The following is an 18214-nucleotide window of genomic DNA, read 5'->3' on the forward strand; positions in this document are numbered from 1 at the left end:
TAAGACTGAGTGTTCAGAACATAAGAATAAAAACTGTTACTGTGTGCTGAACACTTTTTATGGGCTCCAACTTGAAAATATGGTTGGTGGCTATGAATGTTGAAAGCAAGGGACGTGAAGCCAGACATGTGAGGTGCCTGTGAGTGTCACCTGCCTGTCTATCAGACAGGGAAGCAGTTGAGTCTGCTAGGCAGGACCCCAGATTCTCCACCTTTCCTCCTTCCTGTTCTGTTCCCATCCCTCTGTCTTTGGCTCCCTCCCTCTGTTGGTCCATCTAAACTACTTTGAAAGTAGTCAGTTTTTTTCAGTCTGCCAGCTGGACAGGGGTTAGGATGGATAGAGGAAGAAGGGATTTCATAGGAACAGGAGCAGCAGGCCCTCCCCTCCCTCCTTTCAGAACTCCAACCCACCACCTTCAGAAAGCCTTCCTTTGTGAAGCCCACAAAGGAAGCCCCTTCATAACTCAAGGGAGACAGACTGATGCCCAGGGTGGGGCCTGTGTCTCCCTCAAGCAGGGTCCAGGCCTCTTGTCTCTAAGTCTCATCAACTCCCTAAACCCCAAGTCCAGCCTCCAGATAAGGGCAGTTCAAACCAAAGCTGCAGTATGCTCAGCTCTGGCCAGGCTGCCCATACAGTGGAGCAGAGAAGACACAGGCCCTGTCTGGGAAGCCCCAGTCAGGCAGGGTAGAAAATCCTCACCCATCATCACAATGCTTTAGCAGTCACAAAGGCCGTCCCTACCCAGGCAGAGAGGATAGGGCACATTCTCTATTTTCAGAGGTAGACTGAGGCTGAGTCAGGATAGAGGCGGGAATTGGTGAGTGACCAAGGAAACCTAGCAACTCTTTATCTCATAAAGCATTCTGCATACTGTATTGTCATCTGCCAACATTTGAGCTCTCTGAGCAGGGACAGTGTCTGATCCATCTCTGAGTCCTCAGCTGGGAAAGAGCACAGGGCCTGGCACAATCAAGGGGCTTGGGGAGAGGCAGTAATTGCTATGAAGGGCAGAGAAAGGAAAGGACTTGCCTAAGTATTTGACCTGAGACTAGACCCCAGGTTTTCTGCCCCCAGCCCAGCCCCCTTTCCTCTGTCTCCCTCTTAGAGTAGATAAATTGCCTGCACCTAGGGCCACCAACCTCACACCCATTCCAATTCCATTTGCCGTGGAGCAACTACCAAACCCTGCCAAGAGGAAGTGGGGAGGATGATTTTCTAGAGGAGGTGGGAACTGCAGCTAGTTTTCCTCTTCTGCACCAATTGATTTCCCTGCTGGAGCAAGTGCCTTTCAGCCACCAGGGGCTCCTGCCAGCCCAAAATAGCATCCAAATGGATCTTGACTTCATTCCAATGATTTTCTGCTCAAATCAGGTGCACATGAGGCGGCCAACAGGTGGCGCTTTTATCTCCAAAAAATGATGGGAGAAAGGAGATTAGAAAGAGGGAAATGGGGAGAGAGGGGATTATAGGGGTGTGGGGAGGGGGTGGGGAGTGAAAGACAGAGACAAAAAAAGAGGAAACCAAAGACCTGTCATCATGGCTGGAAAGGCTCTTTTCAAGATTTGGACTGTGGGTGTGGGTGTAGGGGAGGGGGATATTAGGGTGAACTGAAGAATTTTGTTGGTGCCTGGGGCTTTTCATCCAAGTTTCCACCTCCACTTTTTTCTTCCTGAGAGAAAGGAGAATGACTTTGAAGTCGGGCCGACCTGGAAGCAAGTCCTGGATAATTTACTTTGCAGCTTGACCTGGGTAAGTCACTTAACCTTTATGAGCCCAGTTTTCATCATCTATAAAGGTGATGATGCACAGCTCCTACAATGTGGAGCAAATAATTCTAAAAATGACATCTTTGCATTCCAAGAATAAACTGCACGACTGTGTGGGTTTTTTTTGTTTTTTTTTTTTTGTTTTTTTTTTTTTTACTAAGTTTAATTTGCTGATACATTGCTGACAAGTTTTGCATCATCTTTCATATGTGAGATTAGGCTATATTTTATGTATTCCTTTATCAGGTTTCGATAGCATAATTAGATAACATAGTAGGTAGAATTGGGATGACTGCCATTTTTTCTGTGTTCTGGAGCAATTTATTTAACTAGAGAAATAGGTTCCTCAGTGGTTTGACAGAATTCACAGGAAAAAACAGCTAACCTAGGTGCCCTCTGGTGGGAGCAGTGGAGGAACCGTCTCTGACAATGTTGTCTGTTCCTTCTGAGCTAATAGGTCTATTGAAATTAGTTACTCCTTAAATTAGGCAAGCCAGACCAGGGGTGACTACCAGTGAAATGACCACTCCAACCTTTCAGGATTGGCCAGAGGCTATGATTAAATGGGAAAGTGTTTGGCTTTGGTGGATAAGGATGATGTTAGCCAACAGCCGATTCTTTCTATAGCTTTGTATATCTACTTTTTTCCACTTGCACCTCCACCTCTAGCAAACCACCACCCTTTCCTGCCTGGATGCTGCAGTAGCCTTGTAACTGGTATCCCTACCCCACCCCAGGGCTCCTCTAACTCTGTCTCCATGACATATTTGGGGCTATGAAATTCCTCTGAGCACAAGTTTGACTACTTCCTTTAGATTTTAATAGGTACTATTCTTACCTTTATTCATTTATAAATAGTCTGTAATGGCAACTTTCTTCTAACCAAAGAGTTATTTATTTAGATAAATGTTTTAAAATGTTTAATTGCTTAGTGTGAAGTATGGTCCAAGAATACATACTTTTTTTTTTTTTTTTGGATACGGAATTTTACTCTTGTTGTGCAGGCTGGAGTGCAATGGCGCAATCTCGGCTCACCGCAACCTCTGCCTCCTGGGTTCAAGCGATTCTCCTGTCTCAGGCTCCCGAGTAGCTGGGATTACAGGCATGCACCACCACGCCCAGCTAATTCGTATTTTTAGTAGAGACGGGGTTTCTCCATGTTGGTCAGGCTGGTCTCGAACTCCCAACCTCAGGTGATCCGCCCACCTCGGCCAAAGTTCTGGGATTAGAGGTGTGAGCCACTGTGCCTGGCCCAAGAATATATTCTTATTCATGTGGGAATTTATAAAAATTTTTGAATGTTGTTTTTTTTCACCACAGTAAGCACATTCATATAAGCATATTCTGGATCACATAGGTGGTTTTTTTCATGATAGTAAGCACATTCATATAAGCATATTCTGGATCACATAAGTGACTTCCTTGTAAGAAATACCTAATACTTGAAGTCTTTATTTCCATTTATTGTCAGGTAGTGCTACTTTAATCTTGAGATGAGGTAAAAAAAAAATATAGATTTTATAAATATATGCTATATTTGGGTCTGTTGGTATCATGGCCTGCTACATGAAGGAATCCCTGCAGTTCATTCAAAAGAAAAAAATGGTGTTAGCCAGGCATGGTGGTGCATGCCTATAGTCCCAGTTACTCGAGAGGCCGAGGCAGCAGGATCGATTGAACCCAGGAAGTCATGGTTGCAGCGTGGTATGATTGTACCACTGAACTCCACCCTAGGTGACAGAGTGAGACTATGTCTCAATCAATCAATAAATAAAATTAAAAGTGGTGACTTTAGTCATCACATGGCCCAAGGAATGACAAACCCAGAAAACCTGCTATGGAGAAGTCAGAGCCATATTCATGGTGCAAGTGATGTAGTCTCAGCAAAACTCTCTCTCTCTCTCTCTCTCTCTATATATATATATGGTTTTGTTTTTTGTTTTTTGTTTTTGTTTTTGTTTTTTTTTGTAGACGGAGTCTCACTCTGTCACCCAGGCTGGAGTGCAGTGGCATGATCTAGGCTCACTGCAACTTTTGCCTCCTGGGTTCAAGTGATTCCCCTGCCTCAGCCTGCCGAGTAGCTGGGACTACAGGCGCATGTCACCATGCCTGGCTGATTTTTTTCTATTTTCAGTAGAGATGGGGTTTCACCGTGTTAGCCAGGATGGTGTCGATCTCCTGACCTCGTGATCCGCCCACCTCAGCCTCCCAAAGTGCTGGGGATTACAGGCGTCAGCTACTGCGCCCAGCCACAATATATTATTTTACATTTGACTAATGTTATCAACTTGAATTTTTATTTCATTGTTTGAATGTAATTTATAAACCATTTTAACAATCACGTAAGAAATACAAGTCTAAGGAATTTATACCTGCAAATACTGACATTATAATAAAAAAAATTAAAGTCAATACTGAAGTCCACAGAATTCTTTCCCTTTAAGAGTAAACCACAATAACCGGTATCATGCAAAATCCCCTCACCCCCTACTTCTAGGATCTCCCAGAGAGGTAATACACTTGGGCTCAAAACCAATCCAGTCACTATAGTGGAGGGCTCTCTTGAAGGAGCCTCTCTGTTGTCATGTTTGCCAGTGTCCCTGCCAAGGGTGTCACTTTCCTATGTTCTCAATTTTCCATGTGCCAGGGTAATGTTGGCTTCCTTCTTAAATGGATCCAGGAGGCCCTCAAACCAGTTCAGCACCATCCTGGGCCCAAAGCGACCCTCCCTGTGTTCCAAGTCCCCCTAAGTCAGTAAGTCACCCCTCTCAGGCCTTCTCCTCTCAGGTTTCCTTCTCCTATAAGGAAATCTCCAGAGTTCTCCTGTCCTGTCCTCCTGCCAAAACTCTAACCCCTCATTTCCATAATACTCCACCACCTTCCCTGCTTCCCTACAGGTAAAGCATACTAAGCTGAGAAAATATCTCCCATTCTCTGATTCCCTCAAAAAAAAAAAAAAAAAAAAAAAAAGGTCTACAGAGAAGCACAGCGTTGACGCAAATATTTCATTGTCACATGCATGCTTAGCTTCTCATGCTAAAACAATTTCAGACGTGCAAAGTTTCCAAAAATTTTACCTCGACTGAAACAAGAGAATAAACTAAGAAAAAAGGGAAAATAGGGACATCAGGAAGTAGAAGATCCAAAACAGGACACAGAATTCCCAAGGTAATGGTGAAGGGAATTTCCAGATCCAGCTCTGTTCAGCTGACTTGGAGTACCATCAGTCCAGATGAGCTGAAGGATGGAGGGCTCTGGGAGAGATGCCCCAGGAAGGGAAAAGCACAACCACCAAAAGCAGTTATAGGTTTCCTGGTAAGTTTGACCTCACCTCATGAAAAGCTGTACCACAGTGTTACTGGAAGGTATGGGAAGATTTAGCTTCCCATAGATTTAGCTTTGTACCTTTTAGGTACAAAGGAAGTTGAACAAATGAAAGAATAAGGCATTATTAAGTTCAGGTAAAATAAAAGGTTGCACACACACACACAAAAGGAATTATAATCATAGTACACTAGTAGCTTATCACAGAACAATATTTACATAGCAACAATCTAAATGCTAAAACTATTTAACCAAAAGTTGGTAATTTGAGGGAGAATGGAAGGAGATAAGAGATTTTAGAGGTAAATGTTCATCTATCATAATAGGAAGTTAATCATTACTGTTTCAAGAGAGAGGAGTATAAGCATGAAAATATGGAAGTATATTTCGAGAGAAAAATATGAACTGAAAGCGGATTCTTGTATGGAACAAAGTAGAGATCCTGAGAGTGGTACAAGATACCACTATAAGCCTTTGATTGCTATTTGACTTGTCAAATTATGTGCTTGTTTCAATTTTTTTTTTTTTTTTTTTTTGAGACGGAGTCTCGTTTTGTCGCCCAGGCTGGAGTGCAGTGGTGTGATCTTGGCTCACTGCAACCTCCACCTCCTGAGTTCAAGCGATTCTCCTGCTTCAGCCTCCCAAGTAGCTGGGATTATAGGCATGCACCACCACACCCGGTTACTTTCTGTATTTTTAGTAGAGACAGGGTTTTACCATGTTGACCAGGCTGGTCTCAAACTCCTGACCTCAGGTGATCCACCCGCCTCGGCCTTCCAAAGTGCTGGGATTACAGACATGAGCCACCATGCCCGGCCTGAATAAAGGAAAATTAAGGAAGCATTTAAAAAATAAAAATCTGATTTTCCAGTTCAAGGGTGACCCTCCTAGTATTTCCCTACAGATATTTTCTACCTGTCCTCGAAGTGTTCCAAGATCCTGGGACTGAGACCTGCAAGGTAGTAGCAAGAATTGAATTCAGAGCTCAGGAAGCAGTTCCTGGCTTCAGGAGAGCGAGAAGAGGCCTTTCCTTCCCTGGGATTTCTTAGACTGGGAAGGAATTTATCAACAGATGCTCTGAGGCAGGGGGAGGGGCTATAATACCATTTGGAGCAAAAGCAAGTTTGCATTTTGATCTTTACAGAGCTCTACTTCCTAGAGAACTGAGAGCTGGATCTTTCACTACCTGCTAGACCTAGGGAGGGGCAGTTTGCTAAACTTACAAGTGGGGAAAGAGCCTCCACTTCACCTCTTTCACCCTTTCTATAGGTCACTATGAGGATTATGAGTGAGAATGGATAAGAAGGTGCCAAAGTCAAAGTACTGTCCACTCAGTCGTTGTTCTGTAAGTCAGGCACAGTATCAGACAGCAGGGATTCATGCCCTCGAGCAGTCAAAATATGTTAAGTGAAGGACTGCTGTGCATCAGGCAAATCTGATCTGACCCTTGCTCAAAGGGGCTAATAGCTGGTGGAGGGGGTCTATCCAGGTCACTTCCTACCATACTGTGTAAACCTACTCCCCTACCCTCAAAGAGGGCCTTCCTGGCCTTCTCAGATTTTCATACTTTCTCCTCTATGGGCGGCCCATTGTCCACCCTCATCTTCCATCACCACCCCAGAGCTTCAAACTCTGGTATCCAAGAGAGGCACATCCTGCGTGTCCTGCATGCAAATCACACTCACCCTGGGTTCAAGACACACTGACTCCCTCCCCCATCTTCACCTACCCCTAATTCAGACTCAACTAGACTGGGAGCCCTGGGGTGGGGGAGCTTGCAAAAGCCTGATGCTTAGCATTTGGGTCAGCACCAGACAGCAGGACAGGGTCAAAGGCCAACTCCCTCCCTCACACCTCTGAGTCTGTTGAGTGCTACCCTGTCCTTGGTGCTGGGGACAGTCAGGAATCAGCTCAAGTCCCTTCTGCCCCTTATTACAATCCAGCAGGGAAGGTAAGACGGGGCATAGCCAATGGTGCAGTGCCTGGAAGTTCAGAGTGGGTGGGGTATGGTTCTGTGGCCTGGCCTCACTCTTTATAGTAGGGAGCTCTAATCCTTTAGGCTGAGCCTCTTGCCTGAGGCCAGCGCCTTTACTCCGTAGTACTATGCATACTAGTCACCTGGGAATTTTGCTAAAATGCAAAATCTGATGATTCAGTGAGTCTGAGTGGGGCTGAGATCCTGCATTTCTATTTATTTATTTATTTAAATGAGGTCTCCCTATGTTAGGCCAGGCTGATCCTGAACTCCTGGCCTCAACCAATCCTCCTGCCTTGGCCTCCCAAAATGCCGGGACTACAGGCATGAGCCAGCATGTCCTGCCAGATTCTGCATTTCTAACAAGCTCCCAGGTGGTGGTGTAGGTCTGTGGACCACACTTTGAGTGCAAGGCTGTAGAGCACTTAACTTATTTCTCTGGGTGTTGATGGTTGGATTAATGACTCTCCCCACTGGCCCACAACCTCCATGAAGCAGGGATTTTGCCCATTCATTCAGTGATATTTCCCCAGTGCCTAGCACAGGCTGGGCACATTAACTAACTGCAACAGTGAATCAACGGCCAGTGCTTCTTTATCCATGGGAGCTGGGAATAATCCCAGACAGCAGGCAACCTGCTGCTCAGATACATTCACACAAGTGTGTACACACACATGCCCAGCCCATCTCGTCTCTACCGGGCTGAGATGCAGGAGATGGCATTTGACTAGTCCTACTATGTGCACAGCTATGGCTGAATCACTTCCTTTTTAAAACAAATTCGTGTTAGCCACTAATCCTGCTGGAGAATCACTTCCTAATCCCATTTAATGAACTTCTGACTGATGTCTCACAAGGAGGTTCACCCCATGTGGCAACCCAAGATCTAGAACAAAGCTCACCCGGTCTCCCCAGACCACTCCCCCAAGTCACCAGCCAGCACACCAAGCCCAGAAAAAGGTTTCTTTCTTTTTAATTAAACCAACTTTAATTAAAAATAATAATAACCCAATAAGTCCTAAGTTTTCCAGGGAGTGGGGCAGACCTAAAGGCCCACCAACCCCCCTTTCAGTCGTGAGCCCTGGTGCTGCCTGTCTCTGAAATCTCCAAGAAGCGTCCTCAGGGCGTGAAGAAGGCAGCCAGGTGTGTCTACGTGAAACGGGGGATCTTACCCAGGAAGAAACTGAAGGCAGACAGGTAAGTGGAGGTGGGGGGCAAACTTGTGGGGAAATGAAGGGACTCTAGCGAGTAAGTCATGAACCCAGGAGTCTGACCTCTAACGTGTCGGAAAAACATGAGAGAAGGTTGATGAAGTACAGTCGGTGGAGGAGACGGCTTGGGATCACAGATCTGTCTTGCAAAGGCTTGGAACTCACCAGGAAACCTGGGGTGGGGGGCGCCGCAAAGCTGGGGGCGCTCACAAGTGGAGGGAGAAGAAATGAGAGACTGGCAGGTCACGGGACGCTTCTGTCCAGTGGCGAGATGGTGGGAGCCTCCCCACGGATGGGGGACGGAGAAGGGTGTAGCAGGAGTCTGAGTCCAGGAGGCCAAGACGAGAGGCGCTGGGTGTGCTCCAAGCCAGGGTGGGGGCAGAGGTGGGGCGCTCGCGGGCGGCGCCGCAGGCCTGGGGCGGGACAGGTCGCACAGGTGCCTTCCCGTGCGGCGCAGGCTCACAGGTAGCGCTCCAGCCCCTGCGCGAAGCCCGGCTGCCTCAGGTAGGCCTCTCCCGGGGTGAGCGGGCCGAGCGCGGCTGCCGGCCCGGCCAAGGCCAGGAGGGGCTCAGCGGGCAGCGGGCCGGGGCCGGGGCGCGTCGCGGGCAGCACCAGGCGGTCGGGGGCCTGCGAGTAGAGTGGCGGGGAGGCGGCGGTCGCGCAGGGCGGGAAGGCGGCGGCGGCGTCGGGCGCGGCGCAGCAGGGCGGCTCCGAAGCGCCCAGCCCCGCCAGCTCCGGCTGCAGGCTCACCAGGCTGTCGACGCTGAACAGGCGCGCGGGCGGCGCTGGGCCGGGGCCGGCAGGGGGCGGCGGCGCCAGCAGCGCTGGGCCGGGCGCGGGCGCGTAGGGCGCGTAGGGGAAGGGGAGCGGCGGCCCCGGCGGCGCGGCCGGGTGAGCGGGCAGCTCGGCGCGCTTGAAGCGCTTGCGGCGCCGCAGGAAACTGCCGTTGTCGAACATGTCGGCAGCCGCGGGGTCCAGCGTCCAGTAGTTGCCCTTGCCCGGATTGCCTGGCTCGCGGGGCACCTTGACGAAGCAGTCGTTGAGCGTGAGGTTGTGGCGGATGCTGTTCTGCCACTTGCGCGGGCTGTCACGGTAGAAGGCAAAGCGCTCGGTGATGAAGCGGTAGATGGCGGCCAGCGTGAGGCGGCGGCCCGGGGCGTGCGCCAGGGCCATGGCGATGAGCGCGATGTATGAGTAGGGCGGCTTCCCGCGCTGCAGGGGCCGCCGCCGCCGCCGCCCCGGGCCGGGCGCGGGCGTGGGGGCCGCCTCCCCGCGGCCAGCCGCCGCCTCCTCGGGCTCCCGCCCTGGCTCGGCTCCTGCGAGGGGCGACGGCGGCGGCCCCGACGGCGCGACCGCTGGCAGGGCCGGGAAGCCCGAGAACGCGGTGGGCGGATCCATGTCGCTGCGCCCGGCCATCGGCTGCGGCAGCCCCTGCCCGCGCGACTCCGGGACGGCAGGGGCCGCCGACCCGCTTTATATGGACACTGCCACCTCCCCCCCCCCCCCCCCCGCCACCGCCGGGGGAGAGGGCTCAGGCCTTCCCTGCTGGCCAGCGCCTCCCCTCTAATTTCTTCTCCCAGCCCCCTTACTCTGTTCACGGTACCCTCCTCCATTTCGCCCCTCCCTTTCTGCCTTTGGATCAGTTTTTCCCAGACCCAGACTTACCCCTTCCCCATCTCGGTTAGGTCAGCCCCTGGCCCTGGCCCCATCGCGCTGTATTTGGTCAGTCCCCTTCCCTTTCCACCCCTCCCTCTACCCCCTCTCCTTTGGATCATTCCCAATCACAAATCCACCCATTCACTCTCCCAGCCCCCTCCCCATTTTGCTCCTCCCAGTAGTCGGTCCCCTCATCCGCCTCCTGGTCCTTCCATCCCCAGCTGGGACAGAAATGAAGGCTGCCTTGCCAGCCCTCAGTATCCTGATGGGGAGGTGTCAGGCCCACTCGCAGCCATTAGGGAACCTGGGCCAAGGTAATGAAGCAGCGGGGCAGGACAGAGCCAGGCCGGTTTTGTCTCTGGGAGGATGTTTGGCTGCTCCAGATCAGGGTCACCATCTCGCCTCTCTGCCACCCCCCTCCCCCATACCCCTGTCCTGCCCTCCCTCCAGGCCTTGAGAGCATTCTCTGAAAAAACAGAATCGTGGAAAGTGGTGCAGCCGCTTTAAATCAAGAGCCCCCAGGAAATCCACAACTTGGAGTTGCCTTTCTGGCTGCCTCCTCTCCACACCCCTCCTGTTGGAGAAAACAGCTTCGGTTCGCGCGCGCCCGCGCGCCCACACACACACACACACACACACACACACACACACAGAGTACAAAATGTAGGCTTCCACAGGCTGGGGGTCTGAAAGAGCCGCATTCTGACCCAGAAACACCATACATCTCACTGGGGATGGGGGTCTTTGGCAGTGTTTGTTAAAAACTCAGTCTGAGAAATTCCACCCACAACTGCCATCCAGAGGGATGCAGCACTCAGCCTATTTTGGGAAACCTCTTCTCCAAAGAGACAGGAGAGACCCATCCCCAGCTCAGAGGGAACCACAGAGTGAAGGAGACTTGTCTTAAAGTGCGTTGTCCTGGGGACAGGCAGATCAAGGGACTTGGACATGGAGCAGGGCTGGAAGGACAGTGAGCCCACTGAGGTACCTGACTGAGTTTAAGGGGAGTTCAGTCTCAGGGCCTTGCAAGTGCAGTCAGCACTTGAGAGCCAGGGCCTCCCTACATTTGGGGTCATGGGTATCTCACTTGCCCCATCCTAATCCCCCAGCCATGCTATAGAGTGTCCCCAGGTATAGGTGACCAAAGCTAGTTACAGCAGGCCTGTAAACTCCAAACTCAAAATCCAGTTCAAAATCCAAATGCAAAGCATGGAGCTCAAGGGCCCCTCTCTCAGCTCCAATCTCAGCTGATGACATCACAGCCACCATTACTGAGCATTTTGTATTTGGTAAACACTTTATGTACATTATTGCACTTAAGTTTGGGCACCCCATGAAGTGAGTACTGTTATTATTCCTGTTTTGCAAATGAAGAAACTAAGGTTCTGAGAGGTTAAGTGGTTTCCCTGACTTCACACAGCTAGTAGTAAGTGGTAGAGCTGGAATTAAATGTGAAGTTCAAAGCTCTGGCACCCCACTTTTCTAAGAATGCCATCCTTTAAAGCTGAGCTGAGACATTAGAAAATTAAGAGTATTTCCAGCTCCAACACCTTCAGCTACCAAGGTAAATTCTTAGCTTCTCTCCTCACCTCCTGGTCAGCATATCCAGGTGCCCATTGGGCATAACCACATGGATATTTCAAGGTATCTCAAACCCAAATGTCCTAAATGAAATGCATCTCTTCCTCTACCCAGTACATCCTCCAGCCCTGGCCGGCTCTCCTTCCAGCATTCTATATCTCAGCAAATGGACCTCTCCCTTTTCCTTCCCACCACCACCAGATCAAAGTGTGGTTATCATCATCTTGGGCTCCTTCCTCCCCACTCACTCTCCACATTCAGGCAACTGCAAGTCCCGTCAATTCCACATGGATCCCGGATCCATCCCTCCTTCAGTTCTCCTGGCCTCAGTTCAGCCTTCATCACTCACCAAGTACTTCTGGACCAGTCCCTTAGCGAGTGCTCTGGGCAAGACAGAGATGAAGACAAAATCTGATGGAGAGATAGACAATTGCCAGTTATAGTAGAGGTGGTCAGAGGGGCTACAGAAGCAGAGAGGAAAGAGATGACATTTGGAGATCTAGAGACAATCCCTCACCCACAACAATGAAGAGTCAGCTCAGTTTATATTCTAGCAGGTCCTGCCTCAGAACCCTCTTCAACCTCCCCAACCTGCATTCTTTTTTCTTTTTTCTTTTCTTTTTTTTTTTTTTTTTTTTGGAGACATAGTCTTCCTGTGCCACCCAGGCTGGAGTGCAATGGGGCTATCTGGGCTCACTGCAACCTCTGACTCCCAGGTTCAAGTGATTCTCCTACCTCAGCCTCCCAAGTAGCTAGGACTACAGGCACCAGCCACCACGCCCAGCTAATTTTTGTATTTTTAGTAGAGACAGAGTTGCGTCATGTTGGCCAGGCTGCTCTTGAACTTGTGACCTCAGGTGATCCACCCACCTCGGCCTCCCAAAGTGCTGGGAGCCACCGCACCTGGCCCCACCCTGCATTCTACCACCTGAAGGTAGGCCATATGGAACATAAGATGGTGCAGTCACAATGCCCAGCTCACCAAAGAAGAAGACAAGACAAGCCACTGCAGCATCAGGAAATCTAGCTTCAGGAGCAGATTGACCTGGGGCCACTTCTCATTTGAGCCTCAGTGAGCCTCAGTTTCCTCAAACAGAATAATGGAAGCAATCATGCCCCCTCTCAGCATTTTGAGAGCCAAATGAGATCATGTATGAAAGTGCCTGGCCCTCAATGGCACTTAGCAAGAGGTGCTTTCTTTTCCTACTACACAATTGGCATAATCAGTATTAACCCAGGGGAAGGAGAGAGGCAGGGCCAGAGAAGTTATTTCAGCACCTGCATATTTTCAACCAGGTGCAACATAATCCTGCAGCTAGACTCAAGTGCAGACCAGAGCTGACAAGGTTCATACACCGCCACTACCTTCCCTTAGGGATGAAGCCCCTCTGAAGCACCCACCACAGCCTCCATCTCACACCTCCAGGGAGTGAGGGGGTTGAGGGAAAAGTGGCTTTTATTACCACCTGTAGCTACGTGCAGTTTCCTTGTACTTTCAGTCTTCTGGTCAATGTGTAGAGCCTAGGACATAGTACATGTTCAATAAATGAAACTGAATGTGTGGTTGGCTATGCTAATCCTGGGAAGGGTGGGGGTGGGGCGCTAGGCCAAAGGGGTGAGAACCCAGACTTTTCCAGTTCTTTGTGCCTGTCTGGCCCCCTCCATTGGGCCTGCTTCCCGGAGCTGGAGCCGAGCAGGCCGGTGTCAGGGGGCGGCCCAAGGGCTAATCCGTGTTTTCAGCGTGGCTGGGCCCTCTTTTCACAGGCCCTGGGCCGGACGTGATGCGGCTGAGCATCCGGGCATAAGATGGCCAGTGAAGGCGGCCCCTTTCTCATGGGCCTGGATTCCAGGCGGCCCAGCGTCTGAGTGGAGCCCCTGGGGCGGGAGGAACACAGTGGCTGGGCTGGGCAGTCCTTTGTCTGACCACACTGGGTGGATATTCGGGCTGGCAGGAGGGATTAATGGCCAGGGATTGGCCCTGGGGCCGGCCTTCCCACTGCCCTTTGGAGGCCAAAGGCCCAGGTCAGGGCACACAGTGTCGATGACTCTCTAGATAGGAGTGGAAATTCCCACCCTTGTCCAAAGCTGTTAGCACTAGCCCCCAAGACTCCCTGCTCCCAGCTCCAGTTCTGCAAAGGCACCACTAGCCAAGACAGACCTTGAGGCAAGGAACATGGGGTGGGGGCCAGAGCTTCCCAACTACTCTGCCTAGGAGAAAGGGCTGAGGCAGAAAGCCCTTTCAGGTACTTGCCCCAAGACACCCATCCTCATGATTGCCCTTCAGAGCTCTGGGAAGAAAGAGCCATGTTAACTCAGTGAGTGCCCAAGGGACCAGCCTGAGGCTCCTGAAGGCTTCCTGGAATGTTCCTCAAACACTTTTAGTTTGAGGCTATCCCAGAGTCATTTATTTCTAAAGCCCTCCATCACAGCTTCCACCAGTCTCAGAGCCCAGAGGCTGCAGAAGGGGCTCTGGAGCCACGGAAATCTCAGAGATTCCCCAACACCATCTCTTGCCACTCAGAGGTCCTGAGGGCTGCTGCAGGGCTTCCTCCCTCTTACACCCAAAACTAGAGCTGCCCAGGATACTGCTTGTTCCTCAGAAGCCCGAGGCAGGCAGTTTCCCGCTGGCTGGGGGCATCCTGGGACCCGCCTCTGGCAAGGCCTTTTCTAACCAGACTGCTCCTGAACTCGGGATGACAGCCACAGCCCCATCCTTACCAGCAGGGTCTGACCCCAGAGGGCCTGAGCCAGGCTTAGGAAAGGTAGCAGGTACAGGCCTGACTCTGGAGAGAGCGTCAGGGAGTAACCCAGGAGGAAGATGCCCCCTTTGTGATTCTTTATTCCTCAGGCTCTTTCATTTAGCAAATTCCAGTCATCTGTGTCCAGGCTGCCCTGGGTGCTGGATCCTATGGTGAGTCAGACTGTTCTCTGCCTTCACTGTGCTCAGGAGGAAGCAGCCCCTGAACTTCCCCCACAAAAGGTAGTTGGTGTGTGGTGTGGGTAGAGTAAGGACTGCAGGAAGAAGAGACCTTATGCTGTCTGCAAAGTGGGGAATGCATCCCGGAAGGGGTAAAGCTGCAGACGGCCAAGTGAGGAAGGCCCCAGACTGGATTAGGGGCTCAATCTCTGTGGCTCCGTAACATCTCCATCACTGCGCTTACCTTATCGTGTTATAATTGTTCCTTCGTGTGTCTGTCTGCCCCATTCAACTTTGTATGCGTTGAGGGCACATACCATGTCTCACTCAACTTTGGATCCCTGGTACTTAGTATAGTGCCTGGGAGAAGTTGATGAGCAATAAATATGTATCAGATGGGTGGAAGGTTGATGGCCGAATACCAGGTGGAGACAACTTTGGGTGCAAAATCTGAAGGCAAGTGTGTATTGTCCATTCTGGGATGTGCAAGATTTTTTGGGAAGTGTTTTTCTTAGAGTTACACAAGTTATATGTGTAAAGTTCTTAGAACACTGCCTGGTACATATCAGTGCTGTGTAACTGTTAGCTGTTGTTGCTACTGGTATTCACTGTGGCTGGTGTAGACTGCCAAGGGACTGAGACAGGAAAGTAAACGGGCTCAGATTGGAGATGACTTTATGTGCTGGACCAAGTAGGACCTTTCTAGAGACAGGGAGTCTGAAATGTTTCCAGCTGGGGAGTGACATGATCAGATGTCTCATTTAGGTCACTCAGTCTACCAGGGGATGGGCTAGAGAGGGAAGAGGCTAGAGGCCAAGAGACCAGGTAGAAGGCTGACCATGTCATGAGGTGTGAACCAAGGCTGTGGCTCTGAGCCACATCAGACATTTGGCTCCCCTTCACTCAAGATGGGGATGGAGAGAGAACCTTCAGCCATCCATCTCAGATGGTGGCTTAAACATTGACCTGTCACACAGTCCAGAAACTGGCCATCATCCTCTCCTTTCTCTCCCTCTCCAGCCACCTCCAGTCTCAAGACCTGCTGGTTCTCAGAAAGTTCTGTTGAATCCATTCTCTTCACTGCAGACTGCAGCAGCCTCCTGGCTGGTCTCCCTGCCTCCTCCTCGGATTCCTTCACTCAGCAGCTAGAGCAATGCTTCATCTGTGGCCCCTGCTTAAACACCTCCAGTGGCTCCCCGTCACTCTTAGTGCTCAGGGCCAATCATCAGCATAGCTGGCAGGCACCACACAACTGGCCAGTGGACCCCTCCTTCCTCATTTCTCACCGCCCTCCCTGTTCCCTCATTCCCTGCAACACACAAATTCTATACTGAGCCAAATAAGTGCCAAGTCTCCTCCCACTCTGCATTTTTGCTAATCAAAATTACAACAACCTGACTGGCCAGCTTTAGATACAAATACAGTCTCATGTATTTGTCTAACTAGCCCTTCCATCTCTAAGACCTTTATAGCAACAAGTCTCATCTTTCCCTGTGAAAAAGTCCATTTCCACATTGTCAAACAAATAAGCAAATGAAAACCCAGAGAGTTTTCCCATCCAAAGGTAGAGAGGGAACTAATTACTTTTCCCACTGGCCGCTCTGCCAGGAGGGCCCTTTCTTCCCTGACCTGCCTGGTGTACTCCTGCTTGTCCCTTGAGAACCACTCACAGAAGATAACCATTTCATCTGCTAGAAAACATTTCCCAATTCCTTGCTCCTTCTCCAGGCAAAAGGCCCGCTGGCACCTCTGGCCTGACCATACCCAGAGAGACTGGATCACAGGCTCCATGCCTGCCTCCCCAGAGGAATGGGAGCAATTCCTCCTTGAACCCTATGATAGGCTGCAGAGGGGCACGGCTCGGTGAGCATCTGTTGAGTGCCTGACTGACTACCTTGCTGAATGAATAAGTGAATGAATGAATGACCACACCTGTCTGGAAAGGTAAAAGGTCCGTGTGCTGGCTTCCAGCTAGGAATCTGCCTCCTGCCCTCACTGCCACTGCTCAGCTCTGTGGTCCTGGGCCAAGACCCCCCATGTGGGCCTTGCTTCAGCAGGGTCCAGGCTCAGCTCTGGCTCCAACAATGCTGGCTCAGCCCTGAGGGTGTAATTCCAGCCGCTCCTAAACCACACACAAGGCATCTGAAGTATGTTCCGTGTCATTTCGAGCTGTCAGCGTTCTGACATCCACCTCACCCCCGCACCCTAGGCAATCTCCGTGCTCTCAGGCCTCCCTGCTTCTTATTTCCAGGGGAGCCGAAGGGGAGTGGTGCTGTCAGCAGGCTGCCAGGGCAAAGGGAACCCAAGATGGAGAAGACTGAGTTTGAATCCACCATTCATGTCCTGTGTGACCCAATGCAAGTTGCACACCTCCTGTGACCCATGTTAGGCACATAAGTCCCTCGTACTTGAAGGACTCTGAGATGATCTGGGCCCCTTAGCTAAAGGCATCTGGAAACCATGTGGCACCCAGTGCTGTCTGTAAACTGCATGCACAGTGTGTCTCTCACACACAGTCTGAATGTTCTTCAAATGGATGTAGATGCTGCTGTGATTGATAAATGCAACCACATTTAAAAGTTTGGCAGTTGTTTTTATTTTTGTCATGATTTTTGGTCCATCAATGGATACTAAAAGCATAACTACAATCACATGAGGTAGCTGGGAGGTATTTTTTAAATCCCCATTCTTAAACTATTGCTAGAATCCAATATGTCTTCTTTACAGTTTTGGACATGGAGGTCCAGAAAGGGGAGAGGCTTGTCTAAAGTCCTGAAGCAAGTCAGTTCATAGCCTAGAACTGTAACCACACTGCGCTCACCCCTTCCCCCAGCCCCCACCCAGCTCCTTCCTCTCTGCACTTATTCAACAGTATTTATTCAGTACCTGATTTGTGGCAGACTCTATGTTAGGCACCAGGGAGCCAAAAATGAAGACCAAGGATTCTTACTCTCAGGAGCTGACATTTGGGGGAGGGTGGTGGTTATGCACGGACGGACACATTAAACAGATTTGTCCTAAGTGTTAAAAGAAGCCATTGAAGAACCTCAGTGAGAAAGTGGTATAAAGCTCCTGTTGATTGAAGAACTTGAGTGTGAAAGTGGTAATAATTTGGCAAGCTGCTCATATGTGTCTGGCCTCTCCAGTTGCTCTTAGCTCCTGAGGGCAAAGCCTGGGCCTCATCCTCTTGTGGATCCAGGAGAGCAGTCGCTGAAGAGAAAGAGGAAGAAAAGGAGTGGCTAGAAAAGAAAGTTTATTTCCACTGCAGGAAGCTGAGAAGTGTCCCAAGCAGGAATCAGGTAATAAGACTCCGTGAAAAATCATCTGGCTGGGTGACCTGGGACAATCATCTTGACCATCATGAGCATCAGTTTCTCCTTTAGAGGACTGGGAGAGGATGTTTTTGTTCTTTTTTTTTTTTTTTAATACTTTAAGTTCTAAGGTACATGTGCATAACGTGCAGGTTTCTTACATATGTATACTTGTGCCATGTTGGTGTGCTGCACCCATCAACTCATCAGCACCCATCAACTCGTCATTTACATCAGGTATAACTCCCAATGCAATCCCTCCCCCCTCCCCACTCCCCATGATAGGCCCCGGATGTTTTTGTTCTTTAGCAACATTCACCTTCCACAAAATGTTAAGTCTCTATCACCTCAGAAAAGCCCCAGCGTGGGGGCTAAATGGGGAGGGGTTAAGAAGAGAGAGGGAGGAAAGGGAGATTTCGGTGGCTACAAAAACAGGGACTGGTGATCTGGAGCCAGTTCCAACTAGCTTGTGA

The 18214-nt window shown here is 50.3% G+C and overlaps 1 protein-coding gene and 1 long non-coding RNA gene across 5 annotated transcripts in view; one reads left to right on the forward strand and one right to left on the reverse strand.

Moving 5' to 3' along the window:
• Window positions 1-18214, forward strand: part of LOC105494993 (uncharacterized) — a 44972-nt gene continuing 26758 nt past the window's right edge. For 3 of the 4 annotated variants that reach the window (XR_011621246.1, XR_011621249.1, XR_011621242.1), the window contains exons 1-5: window positions 1-817; window positions 1677-1749; window positions 8138-8262; window positions 15451-16293; window positions 17577-17729. This is a non-coding gene — a long non-coding RNA (uncharacterized lncRNA). The remainder of the gene's footprint in view (window positions 818-1676; window positions 1750-8137; window positions 8263-15450; window positions 16294-17576; window positions 17730-18214) is intronic. The other variant, XR_011621248.1, reaches the window with a different exon arrangement.
• On the reverse strand, window positions 8504-9703 carry LOC105494992 (forkhead box E3). The gene has a single exon (XM_011764101.2). The coding sequence runs from the start codon at window positions 9690-9692 to the stop codon at window positions 8736-8738; it is 957 nt and encodes a 318-aa protein (XP_011762403.2). The 5' UTR covers window positions 9693-9703; the 3' UTR covers window positions 8504-8735.

The sequence above is a fragment of the Macaca nemestrina genome, chromosome 1, assembly GCF_043159975.1.
Source record: "Macaca nemestrina isolate mMacNem1 chromosome 1, mMacNem.hap1, whole genome shotgun sequence".
NCBI lineage: Eukaryota > Metazoa > Chordata > Mammalia > Primates > Cercopithecidae > Macaca > Macaca nemestrina.

Excerpts from the sequence above, each read along its gene's own strand:
- LOC105494992 (XM_011764101.2), bottom strand. The coding sequence starts at position 9,692 with ATGGCCGGGCGCAGCGACATGGATCCGCCCACCGCGTTCTCGGGCTTC.